The sequence below is a fragment of the Labeo rohita genome, chromosome 4 (genome assembly GCF_022985175.1).
Source record: "Labeo rohita strain BAU-BD-2019 chromosome 4, IGBB_LRoh.1.0, whole genome shotgun sequence".
Classification (NCBI taxonomy): domain Eukaryota; kingdom Metazoa; phylum Chordata; class Actinopteri; order Cypriniformes; family Cyprinidae; genus Labeo; species Labeo rohita.
The window spans coordinates 31,329,066-31,354,218 of record NC_066872.1 but is presented as its reverse complement, the minus strand read 5'-3'; the positions used below and the strand labels follow the sequence as shown (position 1 = coordinate 31,354,218).

General features: G+C 34.3%; 1 protein-coding gene across 1 annotated transcript in view; it reads right to left on the bottom strand.

Annotated features, from left to right (window-relative positions):
* Positions 1-24,399, bottom strand: part of bltp3b (bridge-like lipid transfer protein family member 3B) — a 42,711-nt gene extending 18,312 nt beyond the window's left edge. Inside the window, 13 exon segments of the mRNA XM_051108154.1 lie at positions 27-168; positions 591-700; positions 1,823-1,969; positions 2,065-2,148; positions 2,237-2,417; positions 2,628-2,798; positions 4,500-4,555; positions 4,558-4,639; positions 4,715-4,904; positions 5,154-5,245; positions 6,628-6,666; positions 8,210-8,372; positions 24,158-24,399. Of these exon segments, the coding sequence (XP_050964111.1) occupies positions 27-168; positions 591-700; positions 1,823-1,969; positions 2,065-2,148; positions 2,237-2,417; positions 2,628-2,798; positions 4,500-4,555; positions 4,558-4,639; positions 4,715-4,904; positions 5,154-5,245; positions 6,628-6,666; positions 8,210-8,372; positions 24,158-24,201 (1,501 nt within the window). The 5' untranslated portion in view covers positions 24,202-24,399.
* Positions 24,400-25,153: the final 754 nt, after the last annotated feature.

The window sequence follows — 25,153 nt, the reverse complement described above, 5'->3', positions numbered from 1 at the left end:
AATGGATGTGGTCATTTAGGTCTTACTTGGATAGTCTTTGCCATCCGGGAAGTAGTACTCTGTGAATTCTGCGTGGATAGCCGGCATCTCTTGGGGGAGGTAGAGGGATTTCTTATTGCAGGATATCATGCTTTGAGGACTTGAGCGTGGTTGATCTGCCGTAGACACCTTCAACACAGTGGAACAATTAACTTTTAAAAGGTTACTTATTAATAAAAATTTCTCATCATTCATTCAATGATGTCACTAATGACAACACTGATGTATCTTGACGCAACACATTTGAATTTAAAACGAGTCTTGGAGACTTGTATGGGTTAATATACTATAAATAATGTCTTTTTCTGAAATATGTCATAGAAAACCCAGGAAAGATTCACTTTATTCCTCCTATAGTCCAAAATATGTATAAAACAATGTGGATTTTTTTTTTTAAATAATGCAAATCTTTCATGGGTTTTCTACGTCATTCAGTAAGAAACATCATTTAGATTATATTAAGCCATACAAGTCTTAATACCCAGAGTTTCCTTTAAAGAGCTATTGCAGAGGAAAAGATTATTAGTGTATGTGTGTTCTTCCATACAAACCTGATAAATGCTGAAATCTGCCATCCGTAGCACAATTGAGCTGGACATGAGTTGGGTTCTCGGTGCAGGTGGGGGCGAGAAGGAAGTGCTGGAGCCGGTGGAGATCTTTCCTGTGGAAAAACACACAAACTCAGAAATCACAAACATAGTGGACCATCTGCACAAACCGCAGCCATGTGTTTGTGAGGCACCTCAAACGCACACCAGAGAGGTACCTGTCTCCAGACACCAGCAGCAGTTGGCCGTGGGGGAGAGCGGCCACAAGCCATCAGGGCCTGAGTCCAGCTCCCTAACCATTATCCCTCCACCCCGCGCCTCTAAGACAATCGACTGAGGGACTGGGGACACAGAACCCATTACGCAAAAAACCTCTCAAACTAGGACAACTGTTACTGTAGCTGCTACCAGGACACACTTAATGGCCACAGCAAAACACATTCTAATGATTTCAAAATTAATATGCATGACATAGTTGTACTACGCTACTGAGATAAAAACTGTAACACTTTAGCTAAAGGCCCTTAAAGACTCTGCAGTGTCCACATGGAAGACTGCTTTCTAGCCATGAACACAACTACAACGCAAAACTGTGTAGTCAGTGTCATCTGAAAGTGTCTTTATGAAGAGCCCTTAAAATAAAGTGTCACAAATTCTTGCTATATTAATTGTTTGGATGAGCTGATATCCAGACATATGCATCTATGAACAACAGCTGTCAATTAAATAACCAGTGTCCGCATCACATTTCACCCAAAAATCACCCCCTAAAAATAAACAAATGAACAAATAAAGACATAAAACTGATTTTGGGATTATTTTCATGACATTTTGCACACAACTTCCCATTACCATAATGCATCCAGATGTTTTTATGCATGCTTTTTAAATGTACTAGTGTAAAAATATGAATGTTAAACATTTTTAAGTCAACATAAATACAAGGCAGTACATCAATACTACTTTGATGTATAAACACGACAATTTAAATATATATATATATATATATATATCATTCGACAGCCGTATTATTTTTGCATTACTATAATATGGGAAAATGGGTTTAATAGTCATAAAAATAATGTCACAAGATCTTATTTTTTCATTTGATTTTTGGGTCAAATATGATCCAGACGTTCTGCATAGCTGTGTGCAATTCATCCGTTTTTCATTTTTCAGTCTAAATGATGGGAAAGCAGCCAATCAAGGTGTGTTAACGGGCAGGACGTTCTCACCATGCTGAGGGGAGCTCTGCGTCTGTCCACTGACTGCGTTTTTAAGCATATCCACGTTAGACTTAAACTCCTCCAGGAGAGAACGGGCCCAGGTCTCACGAGATTTTGTGGCCTCGCTGTAATGCATCCAGTGCATACAGCTCTCACCTGAGAGAGAGAAAAGAATTATGTTTTAATAATCTGAACATCTTCCTGTTCAACAGGTTATTACAGAAAAAACTGAATGCGTTTGAAGAGTTTACCAGCTTTGTGAAAGGGATAATAGTCTACGCTGATAGAACTGAAGGACAACTGCATTGCACCACCATCTAATCTCTTATTTATTCCTGTAGAATGGAAAAGACACAAATTTCAGCATAACACCCAACTTTAAAACACACTTTGGTGTTAATAGTATTATGTGTGCATGTGTACCTCTGTCCTTGGCATTGGTGTCGTCGCAGATATGCAGGTCGAGATGTGTGATTTGGAGGTGGTGTGAGGTCTCACGAACATCGTAGGAGCTAAAGAGCCGTGCCATGGAAGCACTCTGATCTGCTGTGGCTGTAGCCTGCTGTGTGCGCACCTGCTGGGCTGAAGGGGGCGCCGGTGTTACCTAAAAACACATAACACATACATAAAGCTCCAACAAAGCATTTAAAACATCAACAACACAAAATCTAGGACCAAAATGTACAACCAGTAGAGGGCACCAAAAATTATTTTGAGAATAGAAGCAAAAATGAACAAAAAGAGGTAGTGAGCCTGCAAACAGGTGGTGAGCCTGATTAGTAAAGGAAATGAGGAAATGGCTTCAAACAAACACCTGTGTAGTGTCAGGGGCCATGCTCTTCCTCTGCGCGGCTGATTTCTCCATGGCTTCACCAAGAGACTTAGCGTACTGCACCATGGCCTTGAGCTGAGAGTCCGTCAGCACCCACAGCAGGTCGTCCAGGATCAAAATCAGCTTTGATGCAATAACATTACAGTCTTTCATCTGGAAAACACACAGACAATCACCAGACCGTTGGCGCACTCTGCACTCATTTGTTATAATGCGTAATGTACATGAGTTCGAATCACTTGATTAATCATCAGAATAAGTAACCGATTATTCGATTACCAAAACAATCATTAGTGATTCCTTTAACTCATCTGCATTCAGGGACAGCTACAACCATGAGACACATACTGTGGGATCTCACATTAGTAGTGTTTTAAAAGAAGTCCCTGTGTTACAGTAAAAACAGTTTTAAAAGTTTTAATTCTATTTATTTAAAGAAGTTTCTTATGCTCATCAAGGCTGCAGTTATTTAATCAAAAATGCAAACAGTAATATTGTGAAATATTATTGCAATTTAAAATAACGGTTTTCTATTTTAATAAAAAAATAATCATTCTGATATGCTGATTTATTATCAGTGTTGAAAACAGTTGTGCTGCTTAATATTTTTTGGAACCTGTGATACTTTTTTCAAGATTCTTTTATGAATAAAACATTAAAAAAGAACAGCAGTTAATTAAAATAGAAATCTTTTTTTAACAATATACACTACTATTCAAACGACTTCGGTCAGTATTTATTTATTTATTTTTTGATAGAAATTAATATTTTTATTCAGCAAGGATGTGTTAAATTGATTTAAAAAAGTAATAGTAAAAACGTATATTGATAGAAAAGATGTCTATTTAAAATAAATGCTGTACTTTTAAAGAATCTTGAAAAAAGTATCACAGGTTCTAAAAAAATATTAATCAGCACAACTGTTTCCAACACTGATAATAAATCAGCATATTAAGTGATTTCTTTTTTTTTAAATTATTATTACATTTTAACTATACAAAAGTAAATTTCCATGTCCAACAGAGAAAACACACACACACAAGTAAACAAAAAAAGAAAAAAAATTGAATGATTTCTGAAGGATCATGTGACACCGAAGACTGGAGTAATGATGCTGAAAATTCAGCTTTGCGTCACAGAAATAAATTATATTTTAAAGTACATTAAAATACAAAACAGTTTTTTTAAATTGCAATAATATTTCACAATATTACTGTTTTTTGTGATTTTTAATAAAAAAAACAAAACAAAACAAAAAAAACACAGCCTTGATGAGCAGAAGAGACTTCTTTAAAAAAAAACTAAATAAAAAAACTTTTGAACAGCAGTGTATATTATATTGTTGCTATTGGTTTAATGACACCAGCATTCAATGATTTTTATTTTTAACACAGTTTAGAATCTTTAATATTCGTCTTCACTTTACATCATGATATTTTACTGACTTAAAATGTATTTTTAAAAAAAAGTATACATTTTTTCCAGGTTTAAGAAGGACTTCAAAACCCAGATTTTCAATATGCTCCCAACTGCATTTCATTTAATCTTGGATAATTTGACCATACTAAATACACAGAGTTTGTTTGCATTTGTTTTTATGTGAGGCCTGGATGCTACCAAAATAAAACCCTCTAATCAGCTGCCAATATTCAGGCTACCAACAGAGAAATGTATCCCGGTTGCCCGCAGAGCTCAGAGCTGATCCACAGAAGAATGAGTGCTACACACACTCAAAAATACACATGCTAGTACATAGTGATGCAAAAATTTACAGTTGTACAGATTCTGAACATTTAACTGTGTGTTCCTGTTTGAGGGTGTTAAATGAACATGTGTGCATGTTTGTGTCCATACCCTTCTCTTTAAAGTAACTCTGATCTTTGACTGGTTGGTGATGAGGCGTATGGGGCACTGACGACCTCATGTTCTGTGTTCTTGATGGCGTCCGCTTCAATCCTGATCATCTGCCAGCTCACTTCCTTAAATGTTAGGATCTAAAACAAATAATAGTGTTACCATATAGACATACAGCTCATATCTTTCACAACACCACAGATATCTGTAGTCACCTCTCCACGTGTGGGGTCCAGGATGCGCGTGTATCGGAGGTCACCGGGGGCCCAGCTGGTGTTAACGCTGTAGACCTGGAGCTGCGAGAGCTCAAAGGAGGCGTTAAAGGCTTTGGCGCTGATGCGGATCACTATGGAGTTCACAGACAGAGAGATCCCCTCCACAACCTTCTCCGCAAAACCATATTCACTGGCAAAGAGAGAATAAGATTACAAATAAACAAAAATAAACATAATATCAGACCTGCGAGCAAGTTTTACACCAAAAAACAATATCTAGCTCTCACAACAAACAAAAAACAAATACAAAAAGAACTATCTTTTCCAAGGCACAATTTTTATAGCTTAAGTTTTCCATGACAGAAAGAACCATGAAAACAGGAAGCAGCAGAGGAGAAATACAAATCAAGACAGATGAAGCAGATTAACTGAAACTGACCTTTGACCCGAGGCTGTTGCAATGGGTGATGGGCCGTTGGGAGGGCGAGGCTCGTCGCAGGTGCTCATCTCCATGACGACTTTATCCAAAGACTGAAAGACATGATTTACAGATGCAATAATTAAGCTGCAGATAAAGTCTTTTCTGCACATAATCAAAGCAGTGACTCGAACAAAAAAAAACAAAACAAAACATAATATTAAACAGCAAAAACGAAACAACATAATCACGACCACACAATAAAACAAAAAACAGAACAGTGAAACAATCAGCAAAACAAAACAACAAAAATCACAACCACACAACAAAACAATAAAACAAAGAATAAAATAAAACAACACAACAAAACAGAACAGCAAAACAAAATTGGACCAACAGAACAACAACAAAAAAACAGTGAAACAAAACAACAAAACAGAACAGCAAAATAAATAAAAAAAATTACGACCACACAACTAAACAAAACAAAAAAAAAACAAAACAAAGAACAGCAAAAAAAACCCAATAAAATCACGACAACACAAAAAACAACAAACAACAGTGAAACAAATCAGCAAAAAATGAAATCACGACCACACAACAAAACAAACAAAAAATAAATAAGAACAGTGAAACAAAACAACAAAATTATGACCACATAACATAACATAAAAAAACTAAGAACAGCAAAACAAAACAACAACAAAAAAAAACAAAATCATGACCACACAACAAAACAAAAAACAAAGAACAGCGAAACAAAAAAAACAAAACAAAATCATGACCACACAAAAAAACAAAGTGAAACAAAAAACTAATTGATGACCACAAAAACAAAGAAGAGTAAAACAAACAAACAAAATCATGACTACATAAAACAAAAAACAGCAAAAAAAAAACAAAACAATAACAACAAAAAACTAAATTACGACCACACAACAACAAACAAAAATGAACAGTGAAACAAAAACAAAAAACAATGACCACATAACAAAACAAAACAAAAAAACAGCAAAACAACAAAAAACAAAGAACAGCAAAACAAAACATCAAAATCATGATCACACAACAAAACAAAACAAAATAAAACAGCAAAATTATGACCACACAACAAAAAACAAACAGCAAAACAAAACTGCACGACACAACATAATAAAATTACAACCACACACACATAAAAAAAACAACGAACAGTGAAACAAAACAGCAAAGTCTTAACCACACAGCAAAACAAAAAAAAGCAAAACAAAACAACAAAACAGAACAGCTAATTAAAATCACAACTACACAACAAAACAAAAAAATAGAACAGTGAAACAAAACAACAAAAATCACGACCAAACAAAACAAAACAAAAAAAGAACAGTGAAACAAAACACAGAACTGCAAAACAAAACACTAAAATCTGACCACACACACACACACACAAAAACTGTGAAGCAAAGAACAATTAATTAAATAATAAAGAAAACATATTTGAATAAACTGTTATTACCAGAGTGATTGGATGAGTCTTCAGCTTGGTCCATGGAATCTAGGGCACACAAAGGAAAAATATATTTACAGTATATGCAACATTGTCACAGGCTGTGTACTTTATAATTAAAGTACACAGCCTGTAATTAGGCACTGTTTTGCTTTTGCTAAGACAGGACGTATGTATTCATGTCTGTGTTAGTGTGTGTTAATAATATTGCTGCAGTCTTCTAGATAAAAAAACATTTACTTTTTATAGATTAGCTTTATTTTAGTTACATTTGTGAAGACCAAATTTGAAATAAATCACCCTCAGAAACATAGTAAAACATGTAGAAAATCAGCTTGTAAAAAGCTCATAAATCAAGTTCTTCAAATGTAATAATCTTTAGACTATTCTAAAATCTAAAAACAGTTTGCTGAATATGAATCCCATTGCGTCTATGAAAGGCCCTTACTAATATAACTTCTAAGGTGTGTGTGTGTGTGTGTGTGTGAGCAGTTTTTTCCAGTGTGTCAGGGTGAGTTCAGAAACACCTGGAGCACAGCCAGAGGGAGAAAACTGTATGTTCCTCTTAAAAAGAGTCAGATTGGGACAAGAAACACACACACACACACATCTCCAAAGAGCTAAATACAGAAAATCTGCATTTTATTTCCTCTGCACTCAAATAAGGATGTGAAAGTGGAGAGTTAAAAAGCTGCAGCATGAATATGAGGCATAGAATAACATTAAAGTGATGTTAGAAGAATAATAAAGGAGGAGACAAACAGTCTGAAAGGGAAAATGAGCGTTTCAAAGGCCGGATCTTTTGGTGAGGCTCATCATAGACACCATATTCTCTTTCTGTCATTTATTATCCAGGCGTGAGCGTAGTTTACCCAATGAGATCGCTGCACAACGACCGCACTGACCCTCAGAACAGCTGCGGCTATCGTATTTTATCAATACACACAATGACATCCATTGAGGTTTCATTAAACAACGACGTGGCAGAGCATGTCTAGACAAGGATGGAGGAACAGCCAATAATGGTTGGAAAACTGCAGCAGGCTAATAGATAATTGATGCCAGAGTGAAGAATGGGAAGGTCTACTGACGCCAGAAAAAGGAAGAGAGAAAGGAAAACTGAAGAAGTAGAAGTAAAAAGTGAAACTACAAGATCTGTCTTGATTTAGCGGAAAAATAGGGCAAGAAAACTGTGGTGTTTGTTCCTGCAACTGAAGTATCATCTATAACGTCAGGTCTAAATGACCATAATGCTCCATGCAACTGTTGAGTCATTATGACAATATCAAACCATTCAAAGTGACATTGTGTCTCTGGGTTTAATGAGGTTTGCGTGGTCAGTGTGTTGTCATTGATTTGCCCATGAGATTACAAAGTCTGTCCTCACCACAAACCTGCCGTGTGGCTTCCTAATGCTATCAGTGTGTACCGCAGTAGTGATGCTTTAATATGATGAAAGCCAGTGTATAATATTGTAAAATAAATACTATTATTATTAATACTGCTATTAGAGGGCTGAGCTGATTCTAAAATAGCAGTGTCAGAGGGATTCATAGTGGTGATGTCATCACAAAACGTGGGCGTCTCTTACCCGGATTGCGGCCTTGTTGCAGAAGACTTTATTAATGGCGAGCCAGGTGGGCAGATCCAACATGTTCTGCAAAACCTCCTCATCCAGCTCCAGGTTGGTAAGCTGGCCCTCCCCTTTCAGAGTGCTCAGATTAATCTTATCTGGGGAGAGGTTCTTAGCAAACCTGTAGCAAAGAGAAAGAGCGAAAGGAACAGGGAGAAATTTAGAGAATAAAATAAAAGCACATTGCAGTTTTTCATTATGGTTTAATGGCTTTTTTTCTTGGCTGTAATTACAGCTTTACAAGCAAGCAGACCGGTGAGCTGTCATGCTGTTACCACCCACTACTAGAGCGGTGTGAGTTCATATATGTGTGTGTGGACATTTTAATAAGCTCAACAATGTGTGTTCACCGATTAAAGACATTACTTGCTAGAAAAAGCTCTCTTCACTGATATCAGCAAATCATTTTTTCGTTGGAGGGGTCACTTTAAAGGGGTCATCGGATGCCCATTTTCCACAAGTTAATATTGAAAAGTCTATAATATACTTCTCAATGGTTGTGTAAAATAACACCCTTTTTACCTTGCCAAAATCAGCTCTGCAAAAATCATCCCATTCTGGTCGAGGCTGCTTTAAATGTTAATGAGCTCTGCTTGCTCCGCCCCTCTCTACTCTCTGTGGAGTGACGAGCCTGTTTACTTTAGCCACATTTAGCCGCGTTTAGCTGCTAAACTTGCTAACTAGCACGTTATTAGGAAAGGTGATCGCAAAGATTCATCAAAAAACCCTTATACTCACTTCTGCTGTGAGTGAAGCTGGATCACGAATGATTTGCCCGAACATAGACGCGTTTATGTAAATCAGGAGGCGCATTCCCTTCACAAACAAACGTAATCCACTGCATCTTCAGCGGCTCAGATGTCGGGAGTAAATGACGACCACTATGTTCATTATTACATCCTGCAACACAACACCTCAATCGCTCAATCTGAGATATTCTTGTCTAATTTACATCCCTGCTCCGGCATCCAAACAATGGAGGTCGGACTGTTACAGCTGATCTGAGGTAAGACGCTCATGTCAATCAACTATTGTGGGAGCGGCCTCTGTTGGTGTGACGCAACAACGTCAGGCATCTGCGAATAGCTCGATTTGAAAAAAGGGAATATTATTTTTACAGATTAATTAAAAACCACTGCATGGATTTTTATCATTATAGGGTAGATTTGTACATACACTGCCAACACACATTAATGTTCAAACAGCATGAAAAAATGAACTTTAATATTAGGGGTAAAACAACTATCGGCGCCGATGTTAATCATTTTAGTTATTGGTATCAGTCATTTTCAAAACCGATTTGCTGATAAAATAATTTAAAAGCATTTAAAAGCTTTTGTCAGAGGCAGAGCCCTTGTTATTCTTATTTTGATTCATTTTCATTTTTACACCAGACTCAAAGTTTTTGAACAGTAAGATTATTTATGTTTTTTTAAAGAGCAATTTTGAGTATTTTTAGTACTTAAAATAACTGTTTTCTATTTGAATATATTTTAAAATGTACTTTCCTGTGTTTTAAAGCTGAATTTTTAACATCAATACTCCAGTAACATGACCCTTCAGAAATCATTCTAATATTCTGATATTAGACGTACATTTATTATTATTATTATTATGTTGAAAACAGCTTAGTAGAATTTTTTTTAGAATTTTTTCAAGTTCTGAAGAACAGCATTTATCTGAAATAGAAATCTTTTGTAACATTATAAACGTAAATACGTTTAATACTTTAATACTTTACTTATAATTAATACTTTTATTTAGCAAGAATGCTTTAAATTAATCAAAAGTGATGATAAAGACTATCACCACTTTTGATCAATTTAAAACATTCTTGCTAAGTAAAAGCATTGATTTCCCAAAAAGAAAACAAATTATACTCCAATATTATTATGACTCCAAGCTTTGGAAAAAACACACACTCAACTGTTTTAAACAATACAAAATTTTTCTAGAACAGCAAATCGGCATATTAGAATGATTTCTGAAGGATCATGTGACACTTGACTAATAAGGCTGAAAATGTAGCTTTGATCACAAGAATAAATTATACATTTTAAAAATATACTCACTCAAATAGAAAACAGTTAGTTTAGATAGTAAAAAATTCAAAATGTTACAATTTTTTCTGTATATTGGATCATAAATGCAGACTTGTTGAGCAGAAGAGACCTCTTTAAAAAACATTAAAATCTTACTGTTCAAAAACTTTTGACCGGTAATGTATATCAGTTCAAAATATCGGTTATCGGTCAACTTGATTTGTAACAACTGGTATCGGCATCGGCCCCTAAATGATATAAATTATATTGCGTTTGATTCTGGAATGTCCTACTCAGCATTAAATAACTGTAAATATATATTTTAAAAATATTTGGCAAAAGAAACGAACATAAAACACAAAAAACACAAAAAACACACAAAAACTAGTCAAGCATTTTAAATGAATATACTAGAAGTCATTAATTTTCAATGGAGAGTTTCAGATTCAATTGTGTATGTGAAATTATTTGGTCTGATTTCATCCTAAACACATCCTGGGTCTGAAGAATGGATGGTTAATGAATAAAGGAATAAGAAATAGTTATTCACGTCATTTAACACTGCAGCCCCAGGCAAAAACTATCGCTGGTCATTTGTCTTACATTGGAAGCTATTCATTCATTATTCATCCATCCACCCATCCCATCATGGTCATTAAGGGGAGGGTAAATGCTCCCACTGTTGTTCACCAAGTTCATGTCCTGCCAATATCCTATCCACAATGAAGTGACATGCGTTTTTTGAGGATCCAAATGCACATAGGTTTCAGTGACCCGGAGAATGTGAGGAGACCGTTTTTTTGCCGTGACCTTTTGTTTCTGAGCAGATTGATTTTTCAGTTAATGTTTAAGAGTGTTCCCGCAAGAGCAATGTTCTCCTCACGGCTCTCAGCACCGAGGTTGATAACAGGACTCATTTGTTATCATTTCCTTCAGCTGTTTTCGCTCGACGGGCTAATGACACAAGCGGGTCAGGATGTGGAAAAAAACGGTCACTCGAAGCGTACGATGTGGCCAAGGTCAACTTTAGTCTGGGTAAAAATGTTTTTATGTGTCATGAATAGCTTGAAGACGTTGGATGGCCTGTTTATTTGACCTTCAGCCCAGTTTACACACACTAACACACGGTGGCAGTTCTCTCTGACACAGATTACAGAGAAAGCTAGACTAAAAATGATCGCTCCTTTGAGAGTCACCGTTAAATGTGTAATTAGGTCCCAGACTAGGTGTAATCTGCGTTTGAGAGAATAGCCTTAGATGGCCAGTTAATCCTGTTTCACAACTATCTCACTCTAACAGAGTCAAATAAAGAGCTCTATATAAAGAACTGCAAGTGGATTATTAAAGCCTAATTACTGAGTGAACAAAACAGCAATAACCACTTCAATAACTTCAAAGCTTCAAATGCAGAGGCAACTAGGTGCCTAAAAGGCTGCACCGAGGTAACCACTGGCCTGGAAACCTAGAAAGTACTGTACTTTAGTACATGTCGGTAAAGTTATGAGAGATAACAAAAGTTCACAACGTCTGCGTTTCCAAAGGCTGAACAAGGATGAATGTGTCTAAAGGTCAGAACTCAGTTTCCAGGAATTGTGTTTTTATAGTCCTGCTTAATGCTAAATTAAAATAAATGGTAATAAAAATAAAATAAAATAAAAATGTAACTAAACTTAAATATAATTAATTATATATATATATAATACAAAATAAATCATAAATGAACAAAAATTTTTTTTTAATAAAATGTAAAAAAAAAAAATATATATATATATATATATATATAAAATAAAATTAAGTAAAATACAATTAAAATTAAATGTAACTCAAATTAAATATAATTACATATAATAAAAAAAATCATAAAACAATAAAAAATTATAAATAAAATGTAACAAACAAACAAAAAGTAAAATAAAATATTAGAATATTACATTAAATTCAAATTAAATAAGTAAAATAAACTAAAAATTAAATGTGACTAAACTATAAACTATATAATAATTCTAATTAAACTTATGATTAAACTTATAACTAAACTTATAGAATTAATTACATACAATGAAAAAAAAATTCAAAACAAAAATGAATTCAAAGTAAAATAAACATTTTAAAATGTTAAAATTAAATTAAAATAAATAAAAATGAAATCTAACTAAAAACAAATCATAATTAAAAATCAATTAAAAAATTCAAAGTAAATAAAATTATATAAAACATTAAACCATTAAATTAAATACAATTAAATTAAGTAAAAAAAACCCTAAACTTATAATAACTAAACTTATAATTAAACTTCAAACTTATATAATTAATTAAATCATAAATAAAAAATAAAATAAATCAAATAAAAGGATTAAAAATTACAGTAAAATAAAATATTAAAATATTAAAATAAAATTAAGCAAAATAAATAAATGCAACTAAACTTAAATATAATTAATTACGTTATAAAATAAATCATAAATAAAAAAACAAAAAATAAATTTAAAAGTAAAAATAAAATACAATATTAAATTAAGTAAAATAAAATAAAAATTACATGTAACTAAACTTAATTATAAATAATTACATATAATAAATAATAGATCATAAAAAAATACAAATTATAAATAAAATATAAGAATAAATTCATAAAATATTAAATTACATAAAAATCAAATTAAGTAAAATAATATAAAAATTAAAGGTAACTACACTTGAATATAATTAATTACATATAATAAAAATACACAATTAAAAATACAAAAAAAAGTACAAATAAATTCAAAGTAAATTAAAATGAAGATAATCAAATAACTGAAAAAAAATCACATTAAATTAAACTAAAAATTAAATCTAAAAAACTATGTAAAAAACTAATTGTTTTATCGGTTATCATTTTTCTATTGAAAGATGGAAGCATGAAGGAGTAAAAAAAAAACAGTAAAGGTTGAATGGTGGTGAGGCAGATACATTTTCCTTTATTCTGAGTCTTCAGAACTATGGTGTGAATTATTAAATCGCCGCTGTGCAACGAGCCCTGCGTGGGCTTGTTCATCACTCTGTGTGTGAAACAAAACCAAACATGAGACAGGGAGTGTGAAAACTTCTAGAGACATGCCAGTTCAAAATGAAATGTGAATAGTCTGGCCTCCGCGTTACGTAGCCGTGCTCTGTGAACGGTTAAATATTCATTCAGACACGGCCTACCTTCATTCTGTGCTATCAGATATCAGGTCAGTCCTAAGAACGCTCCATCACCACAGTGAAGAGATCGGACAGATGCCAGCGAGATGACATCAGGTGGGCTCAATTCAACTACACCTGGGTCATCTATTAGCAAAACTGAGGTAAACACAACTTCACTCAGTTCTAATAGACTATACTTGCTTTTAAAGTTATTTCAATGCAAAACCCACTTGACCAGACTGTATGATGAGCAAAGCTAGTGAGAAGCTCAGGTAAAAATCGTTCACACATTTTTGCCATTGCATGATGTACACCACCATACTAGATGACAAGAATGTCATTGAAAGAATATAACCAACCTCCTACAAAACGAACAGTGTTTTAACAGTCAACACATTCTGTCTCAGTAATACCAGCACTGTTGAACTGATATGAGGGTAGTGTTTGGCCTAACAGCACAAGACCACACTGTCAGATGCACAGACATTCATTCATAGCATCAACTATCACATAATATGCACAAAGCTCCATAGAATGAACATTCGATCTGCATCGTTTTTATATACTTTCAACACTGAATTTAGTACTGATATAAAAATGACTAAATGTGTTAAAAAAAAATCATCCATTTTTAATCTTCGCTTCCAGCTAAAATACAAGTCGTCCATCCATAATATGGCTTTCTCCAGTGAAAAGCTTGTCTTGTCTGAATCGGGAGAGAAATATGCACATATCAAGCATTGTTTTAAGCAAAAACAAATCTAAAACAAAATATATGTTGGTGGGTCATTCTGTGTCAACTTAACCAGACGCCCCCAGCTCAAACTTTTGATTTTGTTAATATTGTTTCAGGTGAAAGAAAAACATAAATGAAGACGAACGACAAAATATTAAATGTCACAGATGTATATTTACTAAGAAATCAGCTTTCACTTGATAATCAGAGGCAAATTACATGGGGGTAAAAATGACTTCGGAAAGATGGGTGCATCATTATATTATTTCTACACATTGATTAGTAGGTTTATTAGCAAAATCTGTTGACTAAAGCAATCTTTGTTGTATTATGTGCAAATGGTGACCATTCAAAAATGGGGAAAAAGCACTTTTCAAACTCTTTCTCCAAAGTTTGCATGTCTGTAATTCAAGAAGTATTAAAGATATCTTAACAGCCTTTTAGATATTCTGTCTTTACAAATAGAGATACTGCAATCCCAAAATGGCTCCAGAAGTTAAACACATTTTCAGTGGTCAAAAACCAAATGTGTGTCACTTTGCATAAAGGTAACACTTATTTTCTTTTAAAGAGGAATGTCTGAAGAACAAATAATGTTGAAACTAGAAATGTATCTGGTTTCCTTTTGTCAAAACAACTGCATTAAACATATCTGTCTGGGTGCCATAAATATTATTTTTCCTAAGTTTGCATGCTTGTAACTCAAAAAGTATTAAAGATATCTTAACGCCCTTTTAAATATTGGGTTTTAACAAACTTTCCTTTTGGTATCTTCATTTTTAGAGCCCTGTATGGTTCAGTTCCAGAGATACTGCAATCTCAATATAGCTCCAGAAGTTAAACTATACATTTTCAGTGGTCAAAAACCAAATGTGAGTCACTAAAGATAATACTTCTTTTCTTTTAAAGAGGAATATCTGAAAAACAAATAATGTTGAAACTAGAAATGTATCTTGTTTCCTTCTGTCAAAACAACTGCATTAAACATACCTGTCTGAATGCCTAAATATTATTTTTCCTAATTTGCATGCTTGTAACTCAAAAAGTATTAAAGATATCTTAACGCCCTTTTAGATATTGGGTTTTAACAAACTTTCCTTTTTTTATCTTCATTTTTAGGGCTCTGTATGTTTTAGTTCCAGAGATATTGCTATTTTATTATGGCTCCAGAAGTAAATTGTTCAACTGGACACATTTTCGATGGTCAAAAACCAAATGTGGTCACTTTGCATAAATATGACACTTCTTTTCTTTTAAAAGAGGAATGTATGAAGAACAAATAATGTTGAAACTAGAAATGTATCTGGTTTCCTTCTGTCAAAACAACTGCATTAAACATATCTGTCTGGGTGCCATAAATATTCTTTTTCCTAAGTTTGCATGCTTGTAACTCAAAAAGTATTAAAGATATCTTAACACCCTTTTAGATATTGGGTTTTAACAAACTTTCCTTTTGGTATCTTCATTTTTAGGGCCCTGTATGGTTCAGTTCCAGAGATACTGCAATTTCAATATATCTCCAGAAGTAAATTGTTAATTTGTACACGGTCAAAAACCAAATGAGAATCACTTTGCGTAAAGATGAAACTTCTTTTCTTTTAAAAAGGAATGTATGAAGAACAAATAATGTTGAAACTAGAAATGTATCTGGTTTCCTTCTGTCAAAACAACTGCATTAAACATACCTGTCTGAATGCCTAAATATTATTTTTCCTAAGTTTGCATGCTTGTAACTCAAAAAGTATTAAAGATATCTACACGCCCTTTTAGATATTGGGTTTTAACAAACTTTCATTTTGGTATCTTCATTTTTAAGGCCCTGTATGGTTCAGTTAAAGAGATATTGCAACCTCAATATGGCTCCAGAAGGAAATTGCTAAACTGTACACATCTTCAATGGTCAAAAACAAAATGTGTCACTTTGCATAAATATGACACTTCTTTTCTTTTAAAAAGGAATGTATGAAGAACAAAAAATGTTGAAACTAGAAATGTATCTGGTTTCCTTCTGTCAAAAACAACTGCATCAAACATACCTGTCTGAATACCATAAATATTCTTTTTCCTGTTTCGACTCATTCTGACGGCACCCATTTTTTAAAGAGGATCCACTGTTGATCAAGTGATGCAATGCTACATTTTCAGCAAACTGTCATTTTTGGCTGAATTATTCTTTTAACTCTAAATGTGGATGAGGCACATTCAAAGCTACTGTAAATAGCTATAAACTACATTAACTGCCAATTTTTTTGTTTTTAATTCATTTAGAACGTAACAATTGGTCTATTTTCAGCTGCAACAACTTCATAAAGTCAATCAAGTCATACTACACAGTGAATTTACCATACAGCAATTAAGTGTGTTTAACAGGGGAAATCACTGTAATACATGGCCTCGAGTGACATATTGATCTATGAAATGGCAGGAACAGCAATACAATACTATCACTAAATCACTAAAATACTGATATCAGCTTTCTATTGAATTCTGGAGTCACTCTGTCTATACTGTCGGGAAATTAGACATTGAGTTGAGATAATGACACTTCACAACATGTATGGGAAATAGTCTCATAGATAGAGTGTCTTGTAAGCACTTTAAACTTATTTCTCAAGTAAAACATGATATTCAGAAAGAAAAACTCACCCCATGCACTTATTGGTCGAAACTTGATGATGTCACTTGAAATAGAATTTTTGTTTAAACGGTTGAGAATTTTGATGACAGATTCCAAAACCAAACTTTTCTCATTATTTTGGAATATAACCAGGAACATTTGGAAAACGTATATTTAGTGTTTTATTTTTAACAAAAAAAAAAAATCTGCATTTCATCAACCATATCTAACACAATAGCAGCTTGGGCCCCTGCACTCACTGGACAAATTTCAAAGTGTGGGCATCTCTTGAATGAGATGCTTGAAGGAGATTATGCCCCAGTTACGGTGACTTATTAATCTCACGCTTTACGCCAAGGACACAGAAGGAGAGCTCTGCATAGCCCAAACGCAGCAGTTACTCACAGGACAACAGACGCCCTCATAGATCCTCTGCAAATGTCACAACGATACACACATAAACAAACAGCCCACAAACACGACAGCTACGTGAGAGAGTATTCGGCCTCATAGAGCAGTACTCAAATCTCTTGAGCATCTCCCACATTTTAGCACAAGATTTTAGACAAGCCCCAATCAATAGAGGTGTGTGGACAAATTCAGGGAAGGAGGAAAAAAAAAAAAAATCAGGGTCCAATGGGATTCGTTAGAAAACAACAGCTGAGGGGCAGAACCTGAGGAAGATCGTCAGGGCGATAACATTGACAACAACAAGGATAAACAGCATAGAAGTGGTAAAAGAGAACAGACGGTTCACTGAGGGCTTTCCTCCAGACAAGAAATTATTGCATTTTATGACTTATAAACACTGATCCACCCAAGCTATAGTACAGAACTAAACTTACTGCTATTTAAACAAAGACCCAGTACACTGTAAAAACAATTTGTTGAGTCAACTTAAAATAATTTGTAACCTGGCTGCCTTAAAATTTTAAGTTCAGTCAACTTAAAAAAAGTTTATTCAACTTGAAGTGTTAAATTATACTAAGTGACAACTTAGATATTTGAGTTGAATCAACTTAAAATTTTAAGGCAGATGGGTTACTTACCCATCTGTTAAGCTGTTGCTTAGTACAAATTAACATTTCAAGTTGACTAAACTTATTTTAGTTAACTGAACTTAAAATTTTATTCAGCAGGGTAACAAATTATTTTAAGATGACTTAAAAATTGTGTTTTTTATTTTTTTACAGAGTAGGCATATGCCCAATAAAACATGTAACTACCTTCTCAGAGGGCACAACATATTGTATTTGTAAAAGCCACAGTAATTTTGTAAATCCCATTCTAATTCATTTTTTATTTATTTGATTACATACAGTAGAAGTTATAATGTTCACCGTAATTTGAATATATTTTAAAATATAATTTATTCCTGTGATTTCAAAGCTGAATTTTTAGCATCATTACATCAAACAGACTATGACGCAAAATTAGCCTAGCTATACTTGCCGTTCTTAAAGAGATAGCTCACCCAAAAATAAAAATTCTGTCATTAATTACTCACCCTCATGTCGTTCCAAATCCTGTAAGACCTTTGTTCATCTTTAAAACACAAAACAAGATATTTTTGATGAAATCCAATAGCTTTCTGACCCTGCATAAATAGCAACGCAACTGACATGTTCAAGGCCTAGAAAGGTAGTAAAGACATTGTTAAAATAGTCCATGTGACATCAGTGGTTCAACCGTAATTTTGTGAAGCTACGAGAATATTTTCATGCGCAAAGAAAACTAAAATAACTTTAATGTGTTCTGAAGAACAACAAAGGTCTTATGGGTTTGGAACAAAATGAGGGTGAGAAATTCACCACAGAGTTTTTGTTTCGTGTGAACCATCCCTTCAAAGTTTTTCCAACACAGTTTACAACTCACCAAATTTTGAATTTTGAACATACGTAGGTGTAGATTTGCATTTCCTTATTTCTAAGACAGTCTAACTACCAAACGGGTGAATCAAGGGGAAAGTACACAAGCACAAGCAACCATCTGCAGGCAATTTCTGTGGCCTTCAGTGTGCAGGTGAGATCTGCCAACTTCCTTTCGGCTAAAAAAAGGTTGAAAAAAAAATACAGTGAGGTGCTTTAAGTTTCACTTCAGTTCACGTAAAAGCATTATGTGCTCATTATGTGGAACAAACCCTGTGTCCTGATTCTGTTCAGGAAGAGACTGCTATCAACGTAATAGACCAAAAGCTGCTGAAGAGCCACATGTTGCTTGTCAATTACTGTGCTGATCAATGCTAAAACACAATCACCGTTTCTGTAGAAAATACACCTGGGGATGCGGCTGTTCAATTGTGTCAGTCAGACCACTACCTTTTTTCTCTCTGAATATTGATTTTTCTACACATTCTTCCACTGTAAAGTGATCATCTAATGCAAAATTCACTTTTACAAGTTGTTTGAACATAAATGTGTGTTGGCAGTGTGTGTATACAACCTCAATAATTATATAAATTATAATGTTTTTTTAAATCCCTATAAGTCATTATCACTTTCTAAGATCAAGCTGTTCTGAGATTCTTGGCAGAGGGACATAGTTCTGCACAGGCCCCTCCCATGACTGTTGATTGACATGGCCGTCTTACCTTAGACCCGACCAGAGTGAGCTGTAAACCGTCCGCCATTGTTTCAACGCCAGAGCAGGGGAAGACAAGAATGTCTCCTAAGTTATTGAGATGTTTTGTTGTTGGATGTAATAATGAACATAGCAGTCGTCATTTAAGACGAAGAGGATTACTTTAGTTTTTGAAGGGAATGCGGCGATCCCCAATCTACCTAAATGCGTCTATGTTCGTATTAATAATTTGTGATCCAGATTTACCTACAGAAAGAGTGAGTATAAGGGTTTTTCATTATGAATCTTTGCCAGTCGCCTTTTCTAATAATGTGCTAAATGCGGCTAAAGTTTACAGTCTCTCCAAAAACAGTTCGGCACCCCATAGAAAAGAGGGGTGGGGTGTGCAGAGCTCATTAGCATTTAAAGGGACATGCACTGAAATGGCTCACTGTGAACAGAGCTGTTTTTGACAAGGTAAAAACGGTGTTGTTTTACACAACCATTATGAAATTTTAACCAAAGTATGTTAGACTTTTTATTAAGTTCGGAGTTATATTAAAAAATATCCTGGGTCTTCCAAGCTTTATAATGGCAGTGAATGGATGTTGAGATTTTGAAATCCAATAAAGTGCATCCACCCATCATGAAAAGTGCTCCACATGACTCCAGGGTTTAACAAAGGCCTTCTGAAGTGAATCGATGTGTTTGTGTACGTTTTTGTCTGAAGAAAGAAAGTCATATACACCTAGGATGGCTTGGAGGGTGAGGGGTAATTTTCATTTTTGGATGAACTACACCTTTGAATGACCCAATAATGAAAAGAAGTTTCAGAATGGTGACTTAAATTTCAACCTATTCCTCAAAGAGATATATTGTACAGCTTCATAAAACTTACGGTACTTGACTTTTAAGATACTTCTAATGTTTTTTTTTACATTTTGAAGCTCGACTGCCCCTGGTCCCCATTCACTTTAATTATATAGAACAGAGCAGCTCTTTCGGGTCACACAGGTTTAGAACAACATGATGGTGAGTAATTGATAACATTACTGAGTGAACTATCATTCAAATAAACCCTAGTCTTCAAAATAACAGATTTTCTGATGGAATGAAATATCTTTTTATTTTGGCTTGGAGTTTATGATGCAGTATCAAGAAAACTAGTCATACAAATACAACCTTATTGACCACCACAACAGTTTTTACCCTTTTTTTTTTTTACAATGAATGTCTATGAACACACACTAACAGACAGACAGGACTAGATTATCTGATTTATCTTCTAAAACAGGGGCCAGAGACTGGAAATACAGGCCAAGCTTCATATCATTCCTTTGACAACTTCCTACCACTTCAGTCAGACCTCTCTAGATTTTGTACTAAGTCAGACACACTAACAACATTATATATATACATATATATAAATATAATATAAATATATATATATATAAATTTTCACACATATCCGAAACAGCTTCACTGCTTTAATTAGAACCAAACTTTGTGTATCACGAAGGTGGTGCGCAAATACTGGTGGGTTAATTTCCCTTTCCACTTCCTGTAAACTGCTATGTTGACTTGTTCCTCATACTGTTTTCCACTCTCTAAAGTTTGAAATCGAACACAAGATGGCTGCACATCCTCTGAAGTCCACTGGAAGGTTCCCAAAATCTTTGATAAGCTATAACAATAAATAGTGCAGGCGCAAAAGGAAAACTTGATTTTGTGTAGGTCAAAGTCTGGGTGAAAGTCCCTCAGCTGTAAATGAATTCAACACAACGCTATAAACAATAAGTCAAGGTCCACAGAGTGCACTATCCATTTTTAAAAGGCCTTGAGCGCCACTATTTTTCCACAAAACGCAGTGTGTGCAACCGACACCAACCCGAAGGGCACGGTCTGAAGTTATGACTCTTATGAGATGCCATCCCAAACCATCTTTATATTATCACGCTGAACAGTTGACATCTTGGACTTGAGCTATTGCTTATCAAACGAGGAACACTATGAGACCACACTTTACCATTTTACCAAATGGCCTCTTTTGTCATTTTGAATGAACAGGTGTAGTATTTCATCTGGATGCGCTCCACTGAGGGAATAAATAATGCAGGTAGGTTGGTCTCAAGAACTGACACAACAATGGCACACAATAGCGAAACCGTTTGGCACAATGTGCACTCGGCCGCAAAGGCAAAACATTGTTTCTGTTGAACCCAGGCAGTACCCTTAGAATCCACCCGGTCTTAATTCAAGTTTCCACAACAAACTGGACAGAAATAAACTGACGCAAGTAATCATCCATCTTACTCAACTGGAGAGTCCACTGTCTACAGGGCTGAAAGTCCAAACCACAAATATGATACAGAAGAGCGACATTGTTGGAATTGCTTCCAAACATTTTTTTAAGATAATGAATGGTAATACCACTAACATTGAAACCATTAAATTTGATGAGCCAAAGGATTTAAAGCAGCTTAGAATAAACAGAAAGTTATGCATTGGTGTGTGGATGCTAATATCTTCATAGTTGGCATTTGTGGTGTGACCTGGCCTTAAAAGTCCCACAGATTTGAACAGAACTGGAATGTTTGCCATTCATAAAGTTCTACATCTCCTGCACATCCATGTTTTGTGTATTAAAGGAGGTGCAATGTTGATCTAAAAGCTAATGCTTTTCAAAGTATCTTCTTTTGTGCACCACAAAAGAATGAAAGCCACAAGTTTGGAACAACATGGTGGTGAGTGAATGTGAAAATATTTATCATATGTTTTATTTGCATCTTTATATACTTTGGTCAGTTTGATTATTTAGACCTGTGATCTCTTTTACCAAGTTTAAAGCTAATATATCCAAAATAAATTTACAGTTAGCCCAAAATAAGTCCAATTCTGTCCATCTAGGTCTGATGAAATAGGTCTGTTAAATCAAGACTGAAATCACCATAGACATTACCAGTCAAAAGTTTTGAACAGTAAGATTTTTAATGTTTTTTAAAGACGTCTCTTCTGCTCACCAGGCCTGAATTTATTTGATCCAAAGCATAGCAAAAACAGTAAAATGTTGAAATATTTTACTATATAAAAAAACTGCTTTCTATTTGAATAAAATCTAATTTATTCCTGTGATTAAACCTACATCATTAGTCCATTATTCAGTGTCACATGATCCTTCAGAAATCATCCTAATGTGCGGATTTGCTGTTCAAGAAACATTTTTTATTATAACTATCATCAATATTTTGTCAGAATTCTTTGATGAATAGAAAGATCCAAAGATCAGCATTTATCTGAAATAAAAAGCTTTTGTACGAAAAAAGCTTCAAAAGCTTGAAGTCAGTATATTTTTTATTTTTTATTTTTTGGAAAGAAATGATAGAAATTAATACTTTTATTTAGCAAGCATGCTTTAAATTGATCAAAAGTGATGATAAAGACATTTATAATGTCACAAAAGATTGCCATTTCAGATAAATGCTGTTCTTTTGAACTTTCCATTCATCAAAGAAACCTGAAAAAATTCCACTTGGCTGTTTTCAACATATAAAAATAGTTTTTGAGCAGCAAATGAGAATATTAGATTGATTTCTGAAGGATCGTGTGACTGGAGTAATGATGCTACAAATTCAGCTTTGAAATCACAAGAATGAAATGAAACTGTAAAATATATTCAAATAGAAAGCAGCTATTTTAAATAGTAAAAATACTTAAAAATTGTACTGTTTTTGCTGTACTTTGGAACGAACAAATGCAGGCTTGGTGAGCAGAAGAGACTTCAAAAACATAAAAATATTAAATATCTTACAGTTCAAAAATGTTTGACTGGTAATGTACAAGGAGACATGATTTAAAGTTGTGATTAAACTTAATAGCGACAGATTTTTTTCTTTTGCATTCTGATGTACATCGAAGTGTAATGGCTTATCAGAAAAAAAAAAAAAAAAAAATTGTAGGGCAGGTTTTATGCATCGTTTGTTGATTGGATTGGAGGCAGATGGATGTAAGCTGGCAGAAGTGACGTGTAAGGGGAGTAAATGAATGCGTACGTCACCAGAGAGTAGTCTGATGTTTTCATCCGGGGTATCCGGTTAAGACATTTAGATGTAAAAAATATGATATCCAAACATTTTTTCTACAAATTAAACACATGCATGGATTAATCACTCACACAGTAAGATCTAAAACATTACTTTTTTTTTGCCATGCCAAATTTAAGATCTATCAACATTCAAATTCACAACTTTAAACCTTACATTTATGTCCCATAATAACAAATATTTGTATACTTTTTTTTTTTGGGTTTACATGGCATCCAGCATGATTAACTGACCTTTGGGTGTCAACCAGATAAACCACAGGGTTAGAAATGAGGTCAGGCAGTCATGCAATGTCATGAATCCACTCAGATCTTACCAAGGATCTAACCTGTCTGAATGGGATGAAGGGTGGTTTCCAAGGCTCAGGAAAGCTAAAAACAGATTCCAAACCATACAGCACGCTTTCCAACACACTGACCCACAAAAAACAGCATTAAGATGAGAGCAGACAGACTCGTTTGGCTGGAGACATGACACCCGAAGCATGTTTTGACATCAACCCAATGAAACAGCATTTCGTCTGGCAAGCTGTCAAACCCCAGTTATGACCCATCAGTGTTTGTAATCCAGCCCAGCCACATCAGCAGGACTCATTTCAGCCATTAACCCCACGATTCGTGTTAATCAAGCATCGACGTATGTATGTAAAGCCCGTAAAGGTGTCAGTAAGGAATCAGCTCTGACCTGGAGAGATGTTTCAGGATCTGTTTCTTGATCAATCCAGCCATGACCGGTATCTCATCAATCACTTATCCAAGGACGGGCGGCAGATTTTGGGAGATGTACATCTTAGGTTTCCCTCCGGTCAACCGGAGTGTTTTCTTCTGAATAATGAAGCATCGTAATGAGAGAATATAAACATGACTTCTTAGAGGCGTCCGTCGCTACCGCTTCACCGACGGGTCCATGTTGAATGCGCAGTGACGCGTCGGTGGACGAACGCGCATGCGCAGGAGCACCACACGAAAATGAGGCTCGCCCAAATCCCTTGGGCCAATAGGAATCTGCCTTGAAGGTTACGTCACACTATGTCTTCGCGTTTTGTTGTACAAATACATACATACACACTTTTTGTTAGATATGGAAATTATATTGAGCTACTACTTGAGTTGAAAAATAGTAAAGTAAAACGCACTAGGTCTAACGTTATATGTGAATCTTTTACGCTATTTGTATAATGATCTCATAGCTTTTTGGTCTTATTTATTTAATTTTTTATTTATTTATTATTATTATTAGTAGTAGTAGTAGTAGTAGTATTCGTTTGTTTTTTACTGTATTATAATTTTCTACATATTAGTCATATTCAATATTTTTCTATATATATATATACACTACCGTTCAAAAGTTTGGGTTCAGTACATTTTTATTCTTTCTTTCTTTTTTTTTTTTAAGAAATTAATACTTTTATTCACCAAGGATGTATTAAGTTAATAATTAAAAGTTTATTAAAAGTTAATAATAAATAATTTACATTGTTATAAAATATTTAGATTTTGAATAAACACTGTACTTTTTAAACTTGTTATTCATGAAAGAATCCTGAAAAAAAAAAAAAATCACACGTTCCAAAAAATGTTTGGCAGCACAACTGTTGATATTATCCAACATTGATCATTCTAATAATAAATCCGCATATTAGAATGATTTCTGAAGGATCATGTGACACTTAAGACTGGA